The sequence below is a fragment of the Amblyomma americanum genome, chromosome 7 (assembly GCF_052857255.1).
Source record: "Amblyomma americanum isolate KBUSLIRL-KWMA chromosome 7, ASM5285725v1, whole genome shotgun sequence".
Taxonomy (NCBI): domain Eukaryota; kingdom Metazoa; phylum Arthropoda; class Arachnida; order Ixodida; family Ixodidae; genus Amblyomma; species Amblyomma americanum.
Window position 1 is genome coordinate 83809223 of NC_135503.1, and position 23823 is coordinate 83833045.

The 23823-nt window shown below is 46.2% G+C and overlaps 2 protein-coding genes across 2 annotated transcripts in view; both read right to left on the reverse strand.

The window, feature by feature from the left end:
- The window catches only part of LOC144097885 (uncharacterized), a 48815-nt gene extending 36877 nt beyond the window's left edge, over nt 1-11938 (reverse strand). The window contains exons 1-3 of the mRNA XM_077630492.1: nt 11868-11938; nt 5539-5618; nt 1828-1936 (exon numbers count right to left, since the gene is read on the reverse strand). Coding sequence (XP_077486618.1) covers nt 1828-1936; nt 5539-5592 — 163 coding nt within the window. The 5' untranslated portion in view covers nt 5593-5618; nt 11868-11938. The remainder of the gene's footprint in view (nt 1-1827; nt 1937-5538; nt 5619-11867) is intronic.
- Nucleotides 11939-22305: 10367 nt separating this feature from the next.
- On the reverse strand, nt 22306-23566 carry LOC144097292 (glycerophosphodiester phosphodiesterase 1-like). Its single transcript, XM_077630038.1, has one exon. The coding sequence runs from the start codon at nt 23400-23402 to the stop codon at nt 22470-22472; it is 933 nt and encodes a 310-aa protein (XP_077486164.1). The 5' UTR covers nt 23403-23566; the 3' UTR covers nt 22306-22469.
- Nucleotides 23567-23823: the final 257 nt, after the last annotated feature.

Genomic DNA, 23823 nt, shown 5'->3' on the forward strand with positions numbered 1-23823 from the left:
TACCTATTGTGGCTCAGTGGTTGTATGATTAAGCAGAATGGGAAGTTGGGCTAGTTTGAAACTGTTCGTGATGAAAATGGGGGCGCAAACAAAACGGAGACACAGAAAAAAGTCAACAGGACGGGCACCTTTCTCAAATTTGCCAAGGATAGGAAGGTTTACACGAAAGCATCTTTCGTTATGTCGATGTTTTCTTGATCTTGCTTGATAATGTTGGGTTCAATAACAGCATGGTACACATTTTGAAAACCTTCAAGAAGTGTGGATGTGGTCTCAAATTTACCCTGGAGGTTCCAGAAGACATTGAGTTACTGTTTCCGGTTCTCAAGTTGCACTTCAGTTCTAGGCATGTTTGCTGACAGTACTGCCCTAGGTAAAAAAAGAAAAAAACACTGCTCAACTACAATTCCAAACATTCAAAACTAGTGAAAAACGGAATATCTGTTTCTTGTCTCAAATCGAGCCTAACAAAATCTTGCCTTCATGTTCTACGCGACAGCATCAATGCCCAGGTTTCCAGATTTATTCAAGCAGGCTTTCCTAGCATAGGCATTTCCCATTCCTGTATGAAGTTAATGAACTGGGTCAAAGGCCCTTCAACCCCCCTGAAGTGAGCTTGAAGAAGAGGGATGTCGTACCTTACATTCACCGCTTATCTCTTGGATTAAGACATGTTGCAAGAAGATATGATGTCGGAGTAGCCCTATCTGCACCCTCCCCTCCCCCCCCCCCCCCCCTTGTCCCAGACTTTGTCCCGGTATTATGCAAAGAAAGGCAGGAAGTGTTGATAGTATTTCCCGTTCCTGCAAAGTGAAGCAGAGAAGGAAATTTGTTCGATGTGAAACTGATGTGGTGTACAAAATTCCGTTCCTCTGTGGCTTAGTATACATAGGTCAAACCGGGCGGTGTTTCAACAATCGCCTTAGAGAGCACAAAAATGATCGTTCGTCTGGGGTGACTGAACATATCCCAGAATGAAAAGAATTGCCGTCCTCTCTTTGAGGCCACTCAGGTGTTGTATCGTCATCCGCAACAAAGAACCAGAGAGGTCATGAAAGCAACACAGCCTCGCATGGAAGCTGCGTCAGCAAGCCTTCGCTCTCGCTATCTAAGAAGGAAATAGGCTATCTGCGCAGGTTTTAGTTTTTCTTCTTCTTTGTTTCCTTTTTTAACCCTGATATGTTAACTACAGTTTTGTCGCTGCCTTTGGTATCGTTTTGTATGTAAGTGTTCCTTTCCTTCCATATAAAAAAATCTGTGAAAATGGCGCTCGTCTGTTGTCTTGTCTGTGTCTCCGTTGTGCTTGCGACCCATTTTCATCGTGAGTAGTATGGTTAAGCGATCCGCCACTGCTATGCGATCGTAGGTGCTGCCGGCGGTGGGGCTTGTGCGACACAGATTACTTTTCCAGAGCAACTCGTGTCACCAGACAGACTGCGGAAGAATCGGTGAGTGGTATTTTGAGTGCAAAGGCACTAATATATGTTATTATTATGAGCATAAAGTACAGTATGGCAAATTAAAGGAACGTTGGCATCCTTATTTTTTGTTAAAAAACAGCGGAACTAGAATGTAGTCCTGAGAGACCCCATGTGTTACTATGCTAGTTTCTCATTTCACAGCATGCATCCTTGTGTACTAGGTTCTTTCTAGAAAGTAACTTTACAGTAAATCGTGTGCTACTCTAGTGAATACATATATTACAGTCGAACATGCAGATTCTCATCTGCCCAACCCTGTCCTGGAATCCGTTCTGAAAATATATTTAATTGTACTTGCGTTCCCTCATTCAGTATGTGGTTGACAGACTTAGTTATAGCTGCTTACCCCACTTTGAAATGTCGGTCACATCCGGAATGTACGCAGATACCTTGTTCTCCCGAAGCTTGTCCCGGTACCCGAATACTCTCGACGAAAGGTTGAACCCGTTCATGCACTGCGAGCGGTTTTGCACTGACTCAGCTGTGACCAGAGTCAAACATGTTAAACGGCAGGCGGGAGCGTTTTCCTTTCGATACAAGGGCACAAAAGAGCGAAAGAGGAGTCAATCGAATTGAACTTGAATTTCAAACAAACCATTACTTCTAGAAAGCTTTTACAGGGAGGCTAGACATATATACAGGATGATACAAAAGTCACAAGAGAAGTGAAAATTCTGTAATATGAAAAGTAGGGACAGGAGGAGGCACACTTTTTGCGAATGCACCGAATCGCGTGGAGGGCATATTTTCTTTATTTCCAAACATTTCATCACCAGAACAGCGACATTTTCGAAAATAAAGTGAAGCTCAAGTTGTGCCGTACAGTTTTTCTAAGCGCCACCTGTCTGAGAATATTGTCGCGAAAAACTTTGTTATTCAGAATAACGTTCTGTGCCTATTTGTGCTTTAATCTGCAAAACGCATCGCCCTACTCTCCCTCCTTATCAATTTATGGAATTTTTACTTTGTCACATTTGGATCACCCAGTCCTAGATATAAAAGCTCAAATAAAGTTGTTTCTGTTTACCTCTCTCCGGCCTAGAAGCCACAAAAAACAGGTGGATTTTGCAAAGAAACGGTTAGAAAAATAAACTATTCGGGCTCAACGAGCCAGCGACGTCTGGTTTCTCTTGCGGTAATAGTACTAATGCTTCGATCTCTCAATCAGAGCGTAAGTGCGCGATTTCGCATATATTTGCAATTTCGAACGTAGCTAGTTCCGATCTCTATGCGCGGCCGCACCGCGGTATAAATGTGCTTCGCAGTCGCCATCACTAACATTAATGGCAAGAAACCCATATGCACCCTTTGGAGCATTAAATGCACGAGGAGGAAAAATTTTCATGCTGCTCTACGAAGTTATATTGCTCCTGGCTGACAGACTCTGTTGTTTTATTCTAATATGCCATCGGTGGTCCTGGCTAAGGAGGTGCCTAACAAGCAAAAGTAAATAAAATTTAATTAAGTAAATTCAGCCATCTTAGCTTACTACACTGCACTGGCGGCAGACTGAGTTTCAGGCTCAAGCATGAAGCACAAAGCACATCAGTGAAGTCTCGGGGCAGATGGGTTTGAGACCATCTGAGAACGCACACACAAAATATCTTTTTTTCTTAATTCACAAAGGCAAGGCATGGATGGAGCTTGCCCTGATATTTCCTCCTTCCCGGCTCTGTTGCTTGAATGAGTCTTTATTTTGTAGTGCCCTTTCAAAATGACTGTTGCTAAAGCTAGAACTGTTAGCGTCGCTGGGGGCCTAGAGTTGTGCATTTTTTTACGTTTTCTACGTAAAAACATCTCGAAGGTGAAAAGTCATCCCAATTCTATAATTATAACGTAGTTTACAATGCAGAGTAAAAAAAATCACGCTCATCGCTGTACACTGAATCGAGCAAATTCACAGCTGCGGTAAGGGCAGCACAGATGGATACTTAATGGACATCGTTAACACGTTTTTAGACACGTTGTTTGCCGACATATTTTAGCTTTATTCCGATCATGGTTACCTCTTTGTGGCCACTAAACCATTATTCCTTATCACTGAAAAAAAAAGAACGCCGCTCTTAGACGGCGATTCAATGAATGCTTACAGGCAACCTTGATTTGGGAACGGTGTAAAAATAATCAAACGTAATATTTAAGCTTTGTAATAGCGGAATTGTGTGAGTAATATACCCAACGCCCTCCTATCGAAATGGTATCGGAAAAACGCGTGAACCTGTGAAATAAATAGTCACGTGCAAGCTTTCTGCTCGTTTGATAAGCGTAGGTGCGTGCGTTCCAATTGGCAAGCATACCGGTATGTCAATATATTTTCAATATTTTCTAACAGACTGTAAGAAATGTGTGCAAAATTAGGAGTATTTATATAGAAAATTTAGTTGGCCATACAGATAATATCTACTAAAATTGTGAACAGAATCCTGTTCAGGAAAACAACGGTAATTTTCTGTTCTTGAAGCAGCTACGCCAGAAGTGCGGGTAATTTTTTTCCGTTATAAAAAATTGCTTTTAAAATGAATAGCAATGATCACAGATCAGCCTTTCATATTTAAAAACCAATACAGTCTGCAGATAATTTTTTTCACTGCTGAATATGTATTGTGGGCTCTGCGTTTCGTTGTTTTGCTGCTTTCCTGCGTTCGCTAAGATGGTTACCTTCGCAATACACGTGTGTCCTGGGCGTGTTTTACCGATCGCCCTATTTGCAAAATCAGGCAAGCTGTGCATTCTCCTAATGCGTGTTATATACAAATCCTTATGCTTTGTTTTTCGACCGAATTTTTCTCCGCTGGTACTGCTATTCTGTAGGGACAGTCGGTCCTGCCCTATTGAATTCTGTGCAGCGCTTAGCGTTTGACTGCACGCGCCCACGCCTGTCGTAGAAGTCGCTATTTTTAATGGGATATTTTAATCGCTGTACATGATTGCGCTAGTGCAAATGACGCGGCTGATTTAGAAAGGCATCCAGCGGGAGTGCGTGCGCTGAGACGGTCCGAAATCAGTGCGAGCTCTAGTAATGAGAGCTTGCAGGCGTGCAATAAGACCGGTTTTTAAAGAACACACAAGCATGCGACCCACCGGCAGCGGCACGCATGCACCAGTGCCACTTTACATTGCCCGCGCTTATACGCCCGCTGACGAGTGCGCAAAAATTGCGCTAGCAACGAGCTTGAGTACTCTATTAGCGAGCTGACCTGTACTTGTTTGTTATAGCATGGAGATTTATTAATTTTTCCCACTTGAGACCCACACTTTGTATATGGACAGGTTTTCTCGACGTTCGTGTCAGTAGTGTCCGAAATTAGTTTTATTCAAAGAGCCGACTACAATTAAACTGTGCATTTGTGGCTCGTACCGTTATTTCTAATGCTGCAGTGTGTAAAAACATAGAAAAAAGACCTAATGCCGGCTGCAATATATTGTCCTGCCGAAAGCAGCGCACACTTGCAGGCTTTTATAGGCCACTGCTGCTGTTTCTCTTTGATTCCATGAGAAACTGTGATGTACGCTCTATATATTTGGGATGCTACTTATATATTTGTTCATTATCTGGCTGAAGTTTTTAGATATTTTGTACGCGAATCTTAAACCGGTTCTTTCCTTCCAGCAGAGTTACAAGAATTGTGGACATTTGGAGGCCGCACCAAGGAGGAGCCTGCAAGAACGAGCACTGCCCGGAACGCAATGTTCTCGCAATATAACAATGTAACTTAAGAGCATCATAGTTATAATTTCTGCTTGGCTGCTTTTTATATAAATGCATTGCACAAACCATATTGCCTATTTATTAACTAGAAATCATACATTTCAAACAAAATATCAGTTATCCGAAAACGGTGTTGTAAATAACAGGAAAGAGCAAACAAATTTCACCCGTTTTTGCATGAAAACATAAAATAAGTGTTCAAAAACAAAACATCTGGGAACAGAACGTTAAAGGAAATTTCTGGCAGGCCGGCTGCCAGTAAATTTCTGTATATTTAAGCAAAAAGTTTTTACAGTGCAGGTGGCTTTCATGTAAGCCGAACCAAATACGAAAAATAAGCGTCCTTACGATACACATGATGGAGACCAGAAGCAACGTGGTTTTCGTGCTACTCCAGCACATTTTTCTTCCTGGCGGTTTCTCGGCAACTGGAAGGGCAAAACAACAATAACGGTCTCAATAGCTTCCTCCTTGATGCGCTGCTGTCTCTTATTGCCAGTAGCCGAAAACGAACGCTTATTTTTAACAGGCAAAAGTCAATGAGATGGGATGAAAATACCCAGTTTATGAACAAAATTTATATTTCAATTATAATATATCACTAATACAGTCAATATGAGCACTGCTTTCCCGTGGACACGCTTGCATTTTTTTGCTAATATTGTTTTTCTTATCATCACAATCGTTGCCCATGGGTTTTTATGAGGGTCTTAACTACTCATTGCAAGCAATGGAAAAACTTTATAAGATTTTCCCAGAGATCGGAAGAATGGACCATTGTCTTGAATATTTCTATAACAGTAGCTTACACTACTCCAGTATTCAGAATTTTATCGAAGCATGCCATACATCGGTTCTCCGAGCAAACAGAAAGCATCCTCAACTTGAGTACTCACATTAGGTGTGGCGGCCTCTACAGAGAGTACCTATTTACAGCATACAATTAAGGTACAATGCCGCGAGATCTTTCATGAGACGCGCGGATTTTCCTGCCTGATGCGCAGTGACCAGCGCGCTCGCTGGTTTTGTGCACATCGAGTCCAGTTTAATTATTCAGACGGTTACTTCTCCTGCACGGCAAATGTTCACATTCAGTTAAATTTTGCTCTTTCTACTGCTCATCTTAAGTTTTTTCTTCCCTTATATTGACTAGATCAAACGGTGGACTGTCTTCTCTCTGCGCTGCATGCCGCGGACAACTTCTAGTTCTTGATTTCAGCTAGGAAACAAAGGACTTCAGGCTAAATTCTCTCTATTCCCGATTCCTCTCTTATAGTGCTACAGCTTTCACTAAAAATTTTGGGGAGAAAATGGCTCAGGAAATTTCTCGTAACCACGAAACGGGCGGAAACTCTATTCTCCCTGCGAGGAGAAGGGTATCAGGAGTGGAAAACACGCTATCGCTACCTTTCCCTCGACAACGCCGCCCCGTGGAAGTGCGTTTTGGAGCACTCTGCACCTAGTCTCTAAATAGTAGCATGTAAGGCAGCGTGAAAAACTTGCCGGTGTCCATTTCCGAGCAATATTAAAAGCTCTACTAGTTTCCTTCGCTGCCACCACGCGGCGCATGCCACTGAATAGTGCACTGACATCATCCGTGACGTAGTAAAGAAAAAAGGAACAACTAGAAGCCTCCCACTGAAGCGCGTTAAGCCCCTAAACTTTGGGGCACTGGCCGGGCGCTCTTCGGAATTCCTCATAATGGGACCGTAAACAGAAATTAAAATGAAGCACGGCGCTTCCGGATAAAATGTGAAACCGTAAGGGCCAACGCATCGCACGGGAAGGTCCAAAAGTATGGACGCAAGCGGTCCTAGAACGATTCTTGACTTCAGAACGCTTGAGGGTTTTTGCGAAAGCGCAGCATTGAGCCCGATGAACAGGGATCAGGGCGACGGAGGGATCAGGGCGACGGGGACTGACTGAACTTCTTGTCAAAACACGTGACGGCTTAATAAATCTCCTCGCGTTTAACACAACGCGTTTTGTAAAAGCGGAGTTATCGAGAATGGTAACTCACCACACCTTTCCTTCTCCGTTTAAGTTTTTAAAGCGAAAGCTTTATTGGCCGCAAACTCGCGATTTCGCCGTGGCGGTACTCCATCGAGGCACGTGACGTCACAACGCGCGCCTCGCCGCGGAAGGTTACTATGATTCGCGCGCTCGTTGCACCATCTGGCATGACGTCACACCGCGCCGCTTGCGGCCGTCGCCGTTTGGAAGGACGTGACACCGCGTTCCTCGTCGTCACGCTCGCCTCCGCTCGCTTCGACAGCTGCGTCGCATGCGTGATAAAATGTCACAGGATTGAATAGGAGAGTTGGTGTGCGCCGCAACCACCGTTGAGGCGACAGTAAGGACGGCGACAATTCTGATAAGCCGGAGGAGGCCTGGAATCGACAGCGGAACGAGATGAAGAGGAAACGAATCGCCCAGGAAACAGACGAACAGTGCGCCGAACGACTGGCTAAACGCCGCCGTGAATATGCCACCGCGAGAAAGGCACGTGTAACGTCCGGTGTCTCGACCGCTAGCAGCAGCGACAGCAGCCGGAGGAGAGACCGGAGTCCTGCTTCACTGAAGGCGGCACGTGATGAACGATGGAATGCGACCAAGAGACTTCAGCGGCGGGCTCAAGAAACCGACGAACAGCATGCCGTTAGCCTAGAGAATAGGCGGAAGATTGACGCGACCCCTTCAATCCTTAGATAGCCTCGGTGCTGAAATCAAACATGGACCTACAGGTCATACTGGACGTTTACGCCTGAACTTCACACGTTGTGGAATATGTGAACAAGGCCAACCGGGGAGTTTCACACTTCCTTTCGCTACATAATTCTGGCATAGCCGAGCTAAGCCACTGCGATTTTATTTCTGACATAGTGTCGTCGTTGGTTTTCAAACTATTCATTTACCTCTAGGGCCAGCTACTTTCTTTCATGCAGCCCTTTATTAGTCGCGCGGCCTAAGCTGTAAGCTGTGCGGTGGAAGGAAAGATTTCGGCAAGCATCGAGCGTGGTTGTCCATTCTGTCCAGCGTGTGGAGGAAGGCGTTGGCGCGATGTTGCTGCTTCTGTCACTGATGTGTGGTTAAGATGTTGATTAAGTACACAATTTTTGTGAGTCTTGAATGCTTCAGACATTGGACGGCGTTTGGGTGGCATCCGTCTGATTTTACGCCTTTCCACAAACTCTCCAGCGTCCCTACGCTAGACAAAAATGAATGTCAGACTGTAAACAATTCTAAAATAAAGTGTCCCTGCCCATGCCACTAAGCATATCGGGCTTCCTTAAGCTAATATATATATATATATATATATATATATATATATATATATATATATAATAAGCACCTACCTGTAGGTACCAGGTGTCCCAGCTAAAAGTAACCAAGCGAGACAACTTGAGGGTTGTCTAGAGGGTTGTTTAGAGTCGCGTGGCCTAGTCTACAGCATCAGTATTTTTCCGCTGTTCAACGTTAACTAATTAGTTAATGCTAATTAGCTAACATTTTCATTATTACCCTGGGCAACAAAGTGTCAAAGGAAAAATTGCAGACCACTTTGAAAAACAGTTGATTGCAACGTTTGCACCAAGATACCGTTAACGTAACGTAGTTTTTTTTCCGGCCTTAAACCCTAGCTCGCACAATAAAAAAGCGTTTACGTGATAGTGGTGCCATTTAAAACATCCCAAGACGGGACTTAGAGAAAAAAAATCAATTTTTACTGCAGTGCTCTTCCCGATTAGCCTTTGCGTGCACATTGGGGCAGAGATGTGACCCCGTTGCTGGTCACGTGACAGCTTTCTTTTAAGGCCAATAAGTAAAGCTACGTAAGTCGTACCTTGATGGAAAGAGCGCTGCTAGCGGTTTTTTGAGACGATCTACAACTTGTACTTTCACACTTTGTTCCTGAATTCAATAAATAAAAGTTATCTAATTAGAATTAACTAATTAATTAACGTTGAAGAACGAAAAAAATACTACAGACAAGGCCACGGGACCCTAAACAACCCTCAGTACGCCTCACGCGGCTAGGAGAATCCATGTTTTTTAAAGCTTGGTTACTTCTAGGTGGGGCACCGTGTATATTAGGTAGGAACAAGATAAAAAGATTGAGAAATAATAAGCCCCTGCCTGCACCACTGACGTATAAAAAGCTTCCCCTGCCTGCACATATATTAGGTTGAGGCAACCTAAAAAGATTGAAAAATAATAACCCTTGCCTGCACCACTTACGGATAAGAGGCTTAATCAAATTTGAAGGCCGCCGCGGTGGCTCTGTGGTTACGGCGCTCGGCTGCTGACCCGAAAGACACGGGTTAGATCGCGGCTGCGGCGGTCGAAATTCGATGGAGGCGAAATTCTAGAGACCCTTGTATTGTGCGATGTCAGTGCACGTTAAAGAACCCCAGGTGGTCGAAATTTCTGGAGCCCCTCACTACGGCGTCATAGCCTGAGTCCCTTTGGGACGTTAAACACCATAAACCGGACCAAACCAAACCAATTTGAAGATGAACGAAAACGCCCGAGGGCAATGTTATACTGCAAAAAGAGAACTACGTACGCGTTGGCAGGAAGTAGCGTAGTCGCAATAAAGGCGAAAAGCGGGAAGTAGCGTAGTCGTTACCACGTTCGGCTGCCAAACAGAAGGATGGTGGTTCGAATCCCGCCGTGTGCAAGAATTTTTTTCCTTCTCGTCAATAAATTGACCGCTGTAGTGTGACAAATTTCAAGGATGAACGGACGGACAACGATGAACCATTAAAGGCTTCCTCTTTAGAAGAGTTATAAGACCACTACATAACTGGCGGTATCCTCAACTTCGCCTCCACACCCAGCTGTAGAGAAATACATCCAGTCCCATATCTTTAACGCTACCTGGAGTGAAGGCGTGCTAGCACTCTACCCCATGACGGCGACCGAGGCCCACATTTGCTAGGTCGGTCTGAATTTCGTAAGCACGCAAAGTACAGACACATTCAAAAGTTTCTAGGCCACAGGTTGTGCCTATATGAGCAGGATTGTGGGGCACTTGCACAGCCAAAGAAGCTACCAAGGTCCCCGGGGTTAAAATGCTACTTTTGGTCACTTTTTGCAAATTTCAAAAGTCGTAGATGCCATCAGCGCAACGCTAAAAGGCTGAAAAGCGACCTTGTGGACTAGGGACAGGACATTTAGTGCAGCAGCACTACTAGGCGCAGTTTCCAATTACGTTCATACATATTTAAGTCCCTGAAGCCTGCTTTGTGGCAGGTGTCCCACCTGCTCACCGGATTGTAAGCAACCTGCCAGGCCCTTGACCTGGGTGAAGGCCGATTTGTAGGGTGCACGCTGCTGAAGTCCTACATGGTAAATTCCTTCGGAGTAAAGGCTTTTAGGTTAAAGGCCTTGTGGTAAAGGACTGCATGGAGAAGGCCTTTATGGGAAACGCCTTTCAAGTAAAGGCCTTTATGTAGAAGGCCTTTAGGTACGGATCATTCATGGTAAAATCCTTTAGGGGAAATTCCTTAAGAACGTCAGGACCTTAAGTGACAATTATAATTGGGATAGGATAAAACTTTAAAAAAGAGCGGTTGGAAACAATCGGTCATGATCCGCGTTGTCGTGTGTTACTCCGCTGACCAAAAACCACAGTAAACGAAATCATATTTTTAGTGTTTGACTGTGTGAAACAAGCAAGATGCATCAAAATTATCGAGCTTAAGATTCCTTCTCGCGGTTACCTTCTTGTTTAGATATCAAGAAACCTTTTAACAACAGACTACTTTTAATGAAGCAGGAATTCTGTCCGACGTTCCTGAATGCGGGCGGAGCTTCACTGCAGACTTAAGTTGTATCCGTCTATAGTGCTACTGCAGGATATTCCGCGCTTAGCCATGCTGTACCCTCCGGTATTTTTATTAATCATGTATATGCTGAGGAGTACACCGTAACCAGCACACCTGTATAACTTTGATACTGCCAGAAGACTTGGGCAGAATATATAGAAACTGTGAAGCTGCATACCCTGTCCTGTTTTTCCACAGAGCGATAGGTTTGGTTTAAGGGGTTTTGCGTTCCAAAGCGGCTAATGCTATTAGGGACGCCGTAGTGGGGGGCTCCGGAAAACTTCGACCACCTGCGGTTCTTTAGCGCTCACAGAGCAATAGGTATAAAATATCGTAATTCCAGAACGCACGACATATTTTAACCACAATATTACTATTAAGAGCTTCCGTGTGGAGATATGCTACAATTCCGCCGTTGACGTAAGCAGAGGCTCCACTGCATTCGCTTGCTGGTTTCACGAAAGGTATTCAGGTATGTTTGAGAAGCGCAGATCATAGGGGCTGGACAGGTTGCTTCGACTAATATGCCATATTTGGTCAAGTTATTCAAGCGAAAGTGGCTGAGTGTTGGTTGGTGCGTCATAAAGATTATGTCATGTGACGAGGTGAAGATGGGCTTGGGAGTTAATGATCCAGAGTCCGGTTTCGCGCGAGAATCGCTGTCCTGTCTTAATACCTGCGACAGGCAAATATCAAGTAGTTTATGATCACCGGCAGCCGTGAACTTCGGTACATTGGTATTGCGAAACGGCGCCTTAGGAATGGCCGCTATCCTTAACGGGTGACGTCCGCCATGCACTTCACGAAAGGACGAAAAGCATTAACGAGCTCTTTGCGCACACTTACATTACGGTGCTTTGAAGATCCCTGGTGAAAATGCAGGCCTCGGCAACTCCTGCTCTTCTTCTTCTTTGATTTTGCAATGGGCAGGCGTCCGCATAGAGCGTAACGCCGCCTTTCGGTGGATATGCGGTGCGTTTAGCCCCGAAGGTCACTTTAAGATGCCCACATCCGGAGAAGTCCGTACCGCAGTGATGATAACGACAAGGAATGCTGGCGCAGTGTTGAAATAATTTATACCTTCACTCTACTTCCTGAAACAGTGGTGCCATTAAACTTGGATCTAAGGAGATCTCAAAACTAACCTGCTCAAAAAGGTCTATTTCTTCCATAAAGCCACAAAACCGTGCAATGCTTTTCTAAGCAGCTCAGGACTACGCCAAGGCCTCGTATTAGCCATGGAGCTCGCAAATTTCAAGCTACCTCCCAAACTGCAATTTAATGCGCACTGCTTTTGCAAACAGCATTAGCAACTTCCGTTTCTTCGCTGACCCATTCTGCTCTCTTTCCGTGTTTGCAGTAGTAGTCATCAACATAGTTATCATCAGCCTAATTAAGCCGACTACACGACGAAGACCTCTTCTATCTCTCACCAATCTACACTGTTCTGTGCCAGCTGCGACCAACTGATCCCCGCCAATATCACAATCTCATCAGCTCCCTGCTAAGCTTGCTTTCTCTTTACGATCGGTCCGTTATCCTTGATGACCATCGGTTATCTTACCTTTACATTTCATGCCCTGCCCATGCCCACTTCTTCTCGATTTTGACTAGTACGTCACGAACCCCCGATTGCTTCCTCACCCACTCTGCCCTTTTCTTGCCTCTTAATGTCACGCCTATCATTTTCCTTTCCATAGCTACTTGCGCTGTTCTCAATTTAAGTTAAACCCTTTTGGTTAGCGTTCACGTTAAGCAAGTTTTATTTTCAAAACGAACAGTTGAACCTTGTCTCTAACGTCGCCCGGGACCCCATAAGCGTTCACACAGGCCCCTGCTCACTACGCCAGCATTTGCTGGACAGTGGAAATGACGTGACTCGCTCACCCTTCCAGGGAACAGGGGAGGGACTGCGTGTAGGTAAGATGATGATGATGATGATGCTGCTTGTGGCTCTTTCTGTGTAAAACTCGATCTATTAAAGTTCGAATCAGGCTGATATAAAAGAAATGAAAAATGGCAAAACTTCCACAGTACAGGGCTCAGCCCTCAGTTGGACCGTGTTGCGCACGGGTACGACAATAATTATCCAGCCTTCGCATGGTTCTCTCCACTGCGTTCTAAAACGGATTCTCCTCCTCCGCGCACAAGCCCAGCACCAGCGCGAGCACACCGCAATCAGCGCTGAGCATGGCGTCAGTGACGTCTTCATGGTTCATGAAACTACGTGTATGTGCCGTAGGAGTCGTCGTGGGGCACAGTCGGAGGGGGCAAAGAGGAACATTCCAGCACGATTTGGTGGATGCACGCTTTGGGCGTCTGACAATGCTGATAGGCTGTGTCGAGACCAGCAATGAATGTTGCGCGCTCAAGTCATGTTCACAGTACTTCACTGCGGGCACAGTGTAGTGGCAATGTCGCCACATTTATAGATAGTGCGTATTTTGTTAAGTGCCTGAAAACAGGACTTTTGAGGTGGTGGCGCTACGGTGCCAGACCATTGGTAGAAGAGTGGGCAGACCTGAAGATTGCGGAGATTGTAGTCGTCCGATGGAAAGTTGGAGATATGCTTTGTTGGAGATATGCTTTGTGACTAATAAAAAGAACAAAAATAAAGCTTCCCGGTCAGTGTCACTTATGTGTAACGGTCCTAAACCAATTATAAATAAAAATCGTGGTTGGCTAAGAAAAAAAAACTTCGCAAGCAGAAAATACAAAGATAAATACCAAAAGCTATTGTAGTTAATATTAGATGAGAACAATTAAGAGCGCTGAGGCTCAAATCGAATAAGTAAAACTGTGTAGTAGTGACTGATGATTATTTTTTAGCTGAGCTGGCTATTAATGCGGCAGACATGTTTCTTCAGGATGTCTGCTTTTGGTGGGTTCCTTGTTCCATTGGTTCGTGTGGTCAAGCATAAAATTTCCTGGAACATAACCTAAGAAGAGAAATATTTCCTCCCCCCCCCTCCGCGTATGTGTTTATATGTGTAGAAGAGGAGTGTGGGAAACTAATCATGAGATTTATTTAAGATCCACTAAGACGCCGCCAAATGGCTCAGGGCTGGTTAGCTCAGTCTAGAAATGTATTGCAGTTTCCAATAGTTGTTTGGAGTTGTTTTATTGTTTACAACATCACTGCACCAATCGTTTTATAAGTTGCCTGGTCATTCGACATATCACCCTATCTTTAATATTAGTTCGATTTCCAAGCAAGAGGAGGAAAAAATGACTTTAGTTTGGTGCACATAAATGCCTTCGATCATGATGTTGCCTTCCATTTATCATCTCGAAGGCGTTAGGCGTTATTCCACACCTTCGAGCACCTGCGTTACAATACCATAATGGCATAAAAAAAGACCGCGAGATACCGATGTTGAATTCTTTCTATTCGCAAAGTCCAATAGAAAAATTAACGAACAGCTGTAAGGATCGGGTGTCACGCTTGCAGGGACACTGCCCATTTTGTTTGCGCGATCGCGGTGGCCGTCACGCTTAATATGTAAAAAAAGAATCTTGGACTGGTTAGAAAGGGTATGCATTTACTTATAAAATTATGACGCGTTGTTAATAGCAATTCTTGTTATTATCAGTGGATTGCGCATAAAACGGAGATAATAAAACAATCTTTTTTTGTGTGATTTGTCTGCTTCTGTGACGCTTTTGGAAGAACTACTGTCCCAAAGAAAGGTCCCCTTTTGCGGATTTTAAATGAAATGTCAATTCGTCAAATAGAGAGCCGCTTTGGCTCCAGTGGTAGTTGCTTTGAAACGGTACTCTGAAAAACTACAAAACATACGCATATAAGAGGGGTAATACTTTCGCCCTAACTGAGAGATCGCTAAAGTGACCGAAATTAACTTCAGATGCGCGTAGCAGGTTCTGATTTTTCGTTATTAAATATTACCCGTAACCACGAAAACGCAACACACGGCAGTTTGAATGCCCAGACCTCCGTGGGTCGCGTTTTGGTGATGGCAGGCAAATATAGAGCAAATAAACGAAAAGAACTGCTAACTGTCGTTGAAAGTAAATTTGCATACTTCACGAAATACGCATCACCTCCAAATGTGCCGCATATTTCTGGGTTTTTCATGTAGCCTGGAAGCTACTTAGCCTCTAATATGCGCCCTTTTGGGTCTTTTTCATATCACTGGTAATACGGGCCACTGGAGCCCAAAACCCCTCCCTATTTAAAGAGAATTACGCTTCATTTAAACGCTGCTGAAGTCTCGTTTCTTTTTTCATGTTCGCAGCATCGGTGTTTTCTGTCTTTAATGTTTCATGTTTCCTCCTAGCTAAATGTTCAATTTTTAAATAACATTTTTCTCAACATGAAAGCAGTCCTGTTTCTAGTGACGTTGTTTACCCGAACACTTCACGTAAGCAGGCAACGCGAACAAAAGTATTTATTTATGCTCCCGGATTTTTCTTTTGATTCCAGCTGTGTAAAAAATATTTGCGATTGGCAACGACTGCTGTTAAAAAGCAAATATATCTCTATTTATACTGAGTTAAAATTTGTATTTCTATCTCAAGCAAGAACGTCACTGGGATATCATAATCACTAAGAAAATTTCCAGAGCTAGGCTTACCGGCTTTGCGCAACAATCATCGAAAGATGTAGCTGTGATTAAGCCACATAACCCTGCATTCTTTCGTGAAACCCCTCTCACGTGGCGCATTCCGCCACCCTCGTTTACTCATCAGTACGAAATGAAACAAGTAATAGTGACAAACTCCTGAAAAAGAAAGAGGAAGCCAGGAAGCTGCTGGAATAAGGAAATTAAGGCGGCCATCGAAAAGCTACGGGTGGCTTCAAGGGAACGCTGAAAGGCAAAGGCGCAGTCATCTCAAGAAGAAATAGACCAAATGGGAATCTTATCGGCAAAAGGAACTGGAAGTACAGGTCCTTCTCCAGGGTAAAGTATCCCAATGATTATTGGAGGGATGAAGTTCGCGATGCAGCTAAAGGTGGGCCAAGAAACTTTTGGAGCCATGTACGCTGGCGGGGTAAAAAACAAAAAACAAAAATGACAAAGAAAGCTCGAGCGGGTTCCAGATGCCCCGGGAAAATGTTTAGAGGGCGACGACGCGGTGAACTACATTGCATCAGTTATAAATGAGTCATTTAGGAACGACGATTGGTATCATCTCCCCAAATGAGGCAGCAACTCAGGACAGCACAATTAAACAGGAAATTAGAGCTCAAAAATCGTAATTGCAAAAAGGTGGAAGAAAATATTTCTAAATAGACATCAGCAGGGAGAGAAAAAAATTCCAATAAGGGTGATTGATGAACTTGGCCCCAGAAGCAAAGAAATGTTGTTAAAATCATTGGAGACTGTGAAAACAGATTAGTAAGTTCCGGACAAATGGCAACCAGCTAAGATGAATTTGGTTTTTGAAGCGAAAGGAGATAGGAGGCAAATAAAATCCAACAGACAGATTACGATAACATTTGTTTTATACAGGCTGCCAATGCAGGCGATGAAATAAAAATGCAGTTATTTTGCTTCGAAATAAAAATGAAGCAATAAGATACTCGAAGAACTTCAGAACGGGTTCAGAAGTGGTAGGCGCTTAGTGGATAGCCTGTTGCTGCTTAAGCAATGCATAGAAACAGCTAGGGCGGAAAACAGACCTTTGTTTTTAGCCTTCTTAGGCATAAGCGGTGCATACGACGACGTGAACATGAAACTTCTTTGAAACATATTGAATGATGAAGGCTTAGTTCATGAGATAATTCATTTCCTACGGAAGATATGCCAAGATAAGAAATCCGAAATAAAGGCAAGGATTAAGGCAAGGCTGTCGTATATCATTGTAGCTGTTCATGCTTTATAAGATAAATATGGAAAGACGACTTCCAGAAAGCAACATAGGTTATAATCTGTTGCACAGGTTGGGTGGAAAGGTAGTAAAGCAGCGACTACTCAGTTTAATGTATGCGGACGATATTGTACTGTTACCAGTTAGCCATGAACGCATGCAGATCCTGGTTAATTCTTGTGGAGAAAAGAAGGCGCTCTAGGCTTCTCTTTCATTGCAGGTAATCAAGTCTGATGATTAGAAACGATACATCTGATCAGGTGCTTACAATGCAAGGCCATGGAATACTCTGAGTGGGAGAACTGAGATACCTAGGAGTGTGGGTAAACGAAGGAAGAAATAAATGAAAAAGAACGAAAGAACTGTTGGGGCGAAGAGATGCCGCGATAATGAAGAATAGGGTATTACGGGGTACAATAAGTCTGAGAGCTACTGAGAGGTACTTGGAAAGGAATATTGGTGTCAGAGCTTACTTTCGGGGATACGGTTTTCAGCCAAGGCAGCCAAACCAAGCCAAGCCAGCCAGCCATTCAGCCAAGCCAGCCAGCCAGCCGGCCAGCCAGCCGTCCAAGTCAGCTTAAGGTGTCTATAAGAGCAGGTGTGAAAAACGCGGCGCGCTCCCCATAGAGAGGAGTGGCCCCGTTCGCGTGAATGCCGCTAGGGCCAACCAGGGCGCTCCAGTCTGAGGCGCCGTCAGCGCTCCGGAGGAGACGACGGGGCGAAGGCAGTCTGTGCGTGGTTTGGCGTGGTTCTTCGTTGTGTGTTTCAGTGCGGTTTGATGCGTGTCGTGCTTCTGTATGCTTGCTACATGCTGGCAAAATGACATCTTGGTCTAAGAAAAAGGTTCAGAGATGGCGCTTTGTTCCCGAGTGAGATTCTGGTTACAAATCGTGCTCAGAAAAAGTGTCAATTTCTCGTCCGCTGGCTTGTCCTAATCTCTTCTAGAAGTGGGTGCCGCTATTCCCAGAGCCGACAATTCGCTGCAGGAGAATTCACTTGTCTGTGAAAGACGGTTTGATACAAGTTACGGTCTGATACAAGTTACATCTAAAGGTCCCTGGTTCGTTCCCGGGTTTCGGCACCAAAAAACCCGCCGCGGTGGCTCAGTGGTTTGGACGTTCGACTACTGATCCGGAGTTCCCGGGTTCGGACCAGACCGCGGCGGCTGCGTTTTTATGGAGGAAAAACGCTAAGGCGCCCGTGTGCTGTGCGATGTCAGTGCACGTTAAAGATCCCCAGGTGGTCGAAATTATTCCGGAGCCCTCCACTACGGCACCTCTTCTTCCTTTCTTCTTTCACTCCCTCCTTTATCCCTTCCCTTACGGCGCGGTTCAGGTGTCCAACGATATATGAGACAGATACTGCGCCATTTCATTTCCCCAAAAAACCAATTATTATTATACAAGTTACGAACTTTTAGCATTTGTACGCTTGTTCATGGTTCACGGCAGCAGTCTTTCCAGTGCTGACTTTTCTCGCTTTTCTTGTCTGTCAACAGGTATATCCGACGAAAATTCCTGCACATTGTGAACGGCATTGAGCTAGTGATCCCGCGCGACGTTCCAGTTCAAAGACAGGATGCAGCGCCTACCCCCTTTAAGAGTCTGTCGAAGGGCAATTCTAAAACATTGCTGATAGACAAAAAGAGGCGGACAAGCTACTCGCAGAACTGTTCCATCGAAGAAGAAGCGCACCGAACCGGCAAGATCAGCATGTTTGCAGGAATTGTGCAAAGGCAATAGATGTTGAGGAGACGGTTCGCGGCGGTTCAGCCGAGCACGTCATATACAATCTGCCGCGTACATCAGAACGCTGGTCTGTCCAGACATACAAGAACAAAAATGCCGTTTCACACTAAACTGCAGAGTATGTCGGCACCGAGATTCCACCTTTTTTTTGTCCCCCAGAAGATTGTTTTGTTGGATCGGCAAGAAGAAAAAGCCTAAGTAAAGTGCAGCGTGTTTTCACCAGGTCTCTTTCATTTTAGACGTGACATTCAGTCGAAGAAAAAAGAACAGGAAGTTATACAAGCTTAATTTCAATTATGTAAGTTGCACGAGGCACCCCACAGCAGGGCCAGCGGATTTTCGGAGAACAAGTGCTTGGAGACTCTGAACTCTCTCGCCGCGACCTGTGTGATGGTTTAATGATGCTTTCCCAGGTAGAAACAAAAAAGAGATGCCAGAATAAACTTACCGGATGATCCTTGCTTTATAACTATCGCATTAACCTAGGAGAAAAAAAAAATATTGCGTAATATAACGGAGCAAAATGCATTCGGCCCTAGAAAAGCTGCACGAAAGCGCACTGGCTTAAAAAAAAAAACGTGCATGAAATGCGTGCTTGCTTTCGGCCACCTGAAAAATTGCTTAAAGTTCGCACAGGTCCCCAAAGATGCGGTTGTGTTACCCCATGCTCGCAAATCACATGCCAGCAGTCGCGTAATATAAGCGGCGCAATGTGTAAAGAACTGCGCTGGCGGCGAAAACTTCGAAAGTTAGGTAAAGCACGTTTCTACTGCATTCCAGTCCCTCCGCGCATAAGCAGACGGGCCGCGCGCGCTGACGGCGCCCCTGACAACAGCGCCGCAGCGCGGCATTCACGCGCAAAAGGGGGCCAGTTCTTCCCGGCCGGTTTTCACACCTCCCCTTCTAGACACCCTAGCCAGCCAGCCAGCGAGCTCCATAGTCCCTCCGTCCATGATAACCACTCTCTGGGCTCATCCAGTTGCAGCCACCTCTCTGCTATGTTGCACACTCGCTGCAACCTCCAAGCCACAAGCTCTCCCGTCGCCTCTCCCTCTCTCCCTCTTCCCTTTAGCACTTGCCCTGTCCCTCCTAACTCCTTAACGTCTAGAGGGGATATTACTCTCTCTCCACTTTGCAACATGCCAACCATGGCAGGTAGGCACTGAACTGAATTGAATTATATTGAGTATAATTCATTAAGGTAAATAAACTTATTGACTAAGCAATTCAATGTCTCACGGCTGAGAATTCAGGGCTATATGGCTAAACCAAAGCTTCAGCAGCTTTCGCTGCAAAATGAACAGTGGCCGCGCAAGCATGGAATTCCAGCCTTAAGCGCCTAAAATAAATTGGCAGTGGCTTAGCTCGGCTATGCCAGGATATACGTAGCGAGAGGTACGTTTCCCTGACTGAGATAGTTGGGGTCACTGTATATTTAGCAATGAGAGACATTGGGCTCCATCTCGGCGGCTATGCGCTGGCTACTACGCTCGGCAGTCTGGCCTCTCCGTTTGGGAAGCCGTTCGTCTCTCTGTTCGGGCTTCTCCGCTGCTCTCTTCGCCTTCTGACGCATATTCTCTCTGTGTTAAGTAGCCAAGTGCCACGCAACCACCTCAGGATTGGAGAAGTTAATCTTTTCTTGACTATACCGCCTTTTCGCAGCGGCTGGACTCTCCTTCTCTGCATCCATGTCAAACGTTGTTATACAGCCGCTTATTACAGCTCCGCCTTTTAAACGCAATGCTGCGCTTGGGAAGCGCGATTCGGTTGATAAAGTGGTGTGCCGCGAGGCGAAAAAAAAAGCCTGCAGCTCTCCTTTGGGGTCTGTCTGGTTACCTTGGTACCGGTGCATGCGCACAACTGCTCATCCGCGTGACGTCAAGCTGCTGCGACGGTGGAGCGGGCGCGCGGCCGCGGCGAAGGCGAAGCGCACGTCGCATCTGCTGCTCCTCTCTGGTTGCCATGATAACGGCGCCTGCGCAAAACTTTCCTCTATAGGCCAAAGCGAAATGCTCGACCGGTAGCCCAGCGTAGCTCTCGCTACAAAGCAAGTATGACAGCTTGTGGCACACTTAGCAGCTTTACGCCGCTACCGACCCAGAAAGCTTTCTCCTCATGCTCTGTGGATACCCACCTTCCTCAGGACCGCACTTCCACAAGCCAAGCTCTTTCTGACTGCTGGTCATTAAACTCTACCTGAAGACAGGCGAGCACATTCTGTACCCTCATGGTTGCGTCCATCCGGTGCTACGCAGCAGACGAAACCAATGTACGCCGACAGTAGCCCAATCCCAATCAATACACGCAAATCCTTGCCCATCACCAAGAACAGAGATTCCCCCTCCCTCCTTCCCGCGCAGACAGGAGCCTCTGGCGGGAGAAGGCTGCGATCTGGCGCCAACCTCAGTCTCGCCCTTACAAACACCTCGCATTGCATCACTTTCAACTCTGCTCAATACCCGGACAAAAGTCCACACCGCTCGTAGTCCCCTCCTTATGCCACGTAACATACGCCTGCCTAGATCACCCAATCCTTTCGCCCATCTTGCTCCCCTCATCGGCCACCTGAGAAGCAGCGCAGCGCAGCTTGCACCTGGATGACCCACGTCACCATTGTAAGGAGCCAAGGTAGCGGCTTTCAGCATGAAGTCCCGGACTCAGGGCCCCATCCGTCTTCGACAGATTTGGCTTTGTGTTTCCAGAAATGATATCGCCACCACCATCACATTTTCCCCAAATTAGTCTTTGTAGCGGGCGCATGTTTAGTTTTACATATGCATACTATACTTCGCTCAGATAGAAGTGCACCCAGGCAAATGTTTGTGACATTTCAGGAAGCTGATGTGCACAGAGGGCTGCAACATCGATAACTGATGCTAAAATTCCACGGATGCACTTGAATCAGCTTAGGTGCAGTACTGAGAAAGCATTTCTCCTACTGCGCGTCTTTTCTCCCTCATACGAGCCCGCCATCTCGCTTCCGTCATCTCGCCTACACATGCGCCATCTGCTGGACCAGCGCTGTACACATTGCGAGCGGGGCTTTCAGTGCGGTCGCACGATGGCGCTACGTCTGCACTTTAATTAAGTTCGTGCGGACACGCTCTGTCCGCAACTTTCGTTCATAGCGTCAGTGCACACCTTCTAGTGACGCGACTAATGAGCCAAGGAATGTTATCGCATTAATAACGGAGGCGCAAATAGTAGGTAGTTTACGAGACGTTTTCTATCGTGTCCTAGTGCTACTTGTTGTGCACGTGCACCAAGACGCGCTGAACATCCAAGCTCTCTAGGGCTTCCAACAGAAACGTTACGTGAAGTCACCAGTTCAGCGCTGGTGCATAAGACTCAACTTGAAGTGGATGTTTTCAAGAAAACATCATGGGGTACAGGAGAGCCTGAGAGTGGCGAACGCAACAGAACAAGTTTGTGGCATGCGGCAGGGCTATCCGTTCCGCATTTTGCGTTCTGGTGGTGAGCGCAGATCAGCATGTTTTGTATGAAGGTGCCTGGTGCTTATCCTGGCTTTTCAGGTTAGTTGCGTCTATTCCTTTGGAATTAATTGCAGGTGGCGCCACCACCGTAGATTTTTGAGAAATCTTTTCGCTGATATTTCGATGTCGGGAAATAAATGGAAATCCGGGTGAAGGTGAGCGAAGTCTTTTAGCCCTCGTTAATAGATACATCCATGGAGAAGTACTGGCTTGGACGTTAATAACAATTTTATTCAGCTTAGGCATCACTACTATGCATTTTTAGCACGACGGAAAGGAATCTGTGCTACAGCTTCGAAAATTTTGCCGTCCGTGCACGCTCAGTTTTCTCGGAAATTAACCGCTCGCTTGGCGACTGAGGGCAGCGGAAGTGCCTACGCTTCAAGCAAGCTGTCCGTGATTACGGGAACTCGGAGGACCTTCCGCAGAAACTCCTTTTCGGCTGGGTCATTGGACGTCCACGCGATGACGTGTATGCCCCGGTCGTGCCACGCTCGGACGTAGTCCACGCTGAGCGCGTTCGTGCTTATAAGCAAGGCCGACACGCCGGTCAGTTGAGGCAGCAGCCCGTAGTGAAGCGCCCGTTCTAGAATCCAGTCGGCGGCCATGGAGACGCAGTGCTTGAAGATCGATTTGTATCGCGGCCGCCTGTTCTCAATGTCCTCGAAGGTAAACAGCCCCGGCCTCCAAGTCAGTGCCGTCACAATGTCTCGGTTGTGCTTTCGCAAAGCGTAGATGAACTGCGGGTACGATGAGGCAACGAGCGCCCGCCGATATAACTCCGGTCTCCGGCGAAACAATTCGTCCAGAATGGCGATGGCACGCCCGTCCGCTTGCTTGACGTCCACGATGATCCGCAATCCAAGGCGCAGGCACTCTTCGACGCCTTCCTCGAGCGTCGGAACGCGCTCGCCTCGGTAGCGGTTGGCGAGAGGGTGCTTGATGGCTGCGTCCAATCTACGCACATCTTCGAAAGAAATCGCTGCCAGAGCACCCACGCCGTCCGTGGTCCGGTCGAGAGTCTCGTCGTGGAAGAGCACGGCAACGCTGTCGTTCGTGAAGGACAGGTCGAACTCGATCCCGAACGCGTTGTTATCCTTCGCTTGGCGGATGGCGGCCAGGGTGTTCTCCGGTGCGTCGTGGCCCGCGCCGCGGTGTGCGAACACGGGGGGCAAGGACGCGTCGCCATGCTCCTTGCCCAGGATCACCTCATAGGTTACGGCATCGCGAACACGGGGCAGTGCTGCTCGGTAGATGGCGAACCAGGTCAGCAATGCGGCGATCACGCTCGACAACACGGACACCATGACGAGCTTTCTGGGCGCATGGACGAAGAAAGGGGCACTGCCGCCGCCACTCAAGATCACAACGAGGCCCGGTGCCGGTAATTTAGAGATAGCTCTTACGATTTGGAGAATGTCAGGTGAGCTCGGGATATCCGATGAACGACGCGAAATCGCGCGAGCTCTTCTTCTTCTTCACCTCATTAAATAGCGAGCTCAGCTCGGCAGCTTCTTTGCCTTCATTTGATCAAGCTCCTGCAGCCGGATCAGAGTGTCAGCTTCTTTGTCATTCTAGAAAGAACCTCTGGCAGGGCAAAATCATCATTTTATGCTCAAACAAATGTTTTATGACGTTAGCTGCTGAATAGGCGTTCTAAGTTGCCCATGCACCCTCTTCCGAAAGGATCGAAATGTACACAAGATGAATTCACGAAAAGCATACGAT

What these genes read in the sequence shown, in the direction of transcription:
- LOC144097292 (XM_077630038.1), bottom strand. Translation starts at nt 23,402, where the DNA reads ATGGTGTCCGTGTTGTCGAGCGTGATCGCCGCATTGCTGACCTGGTTC.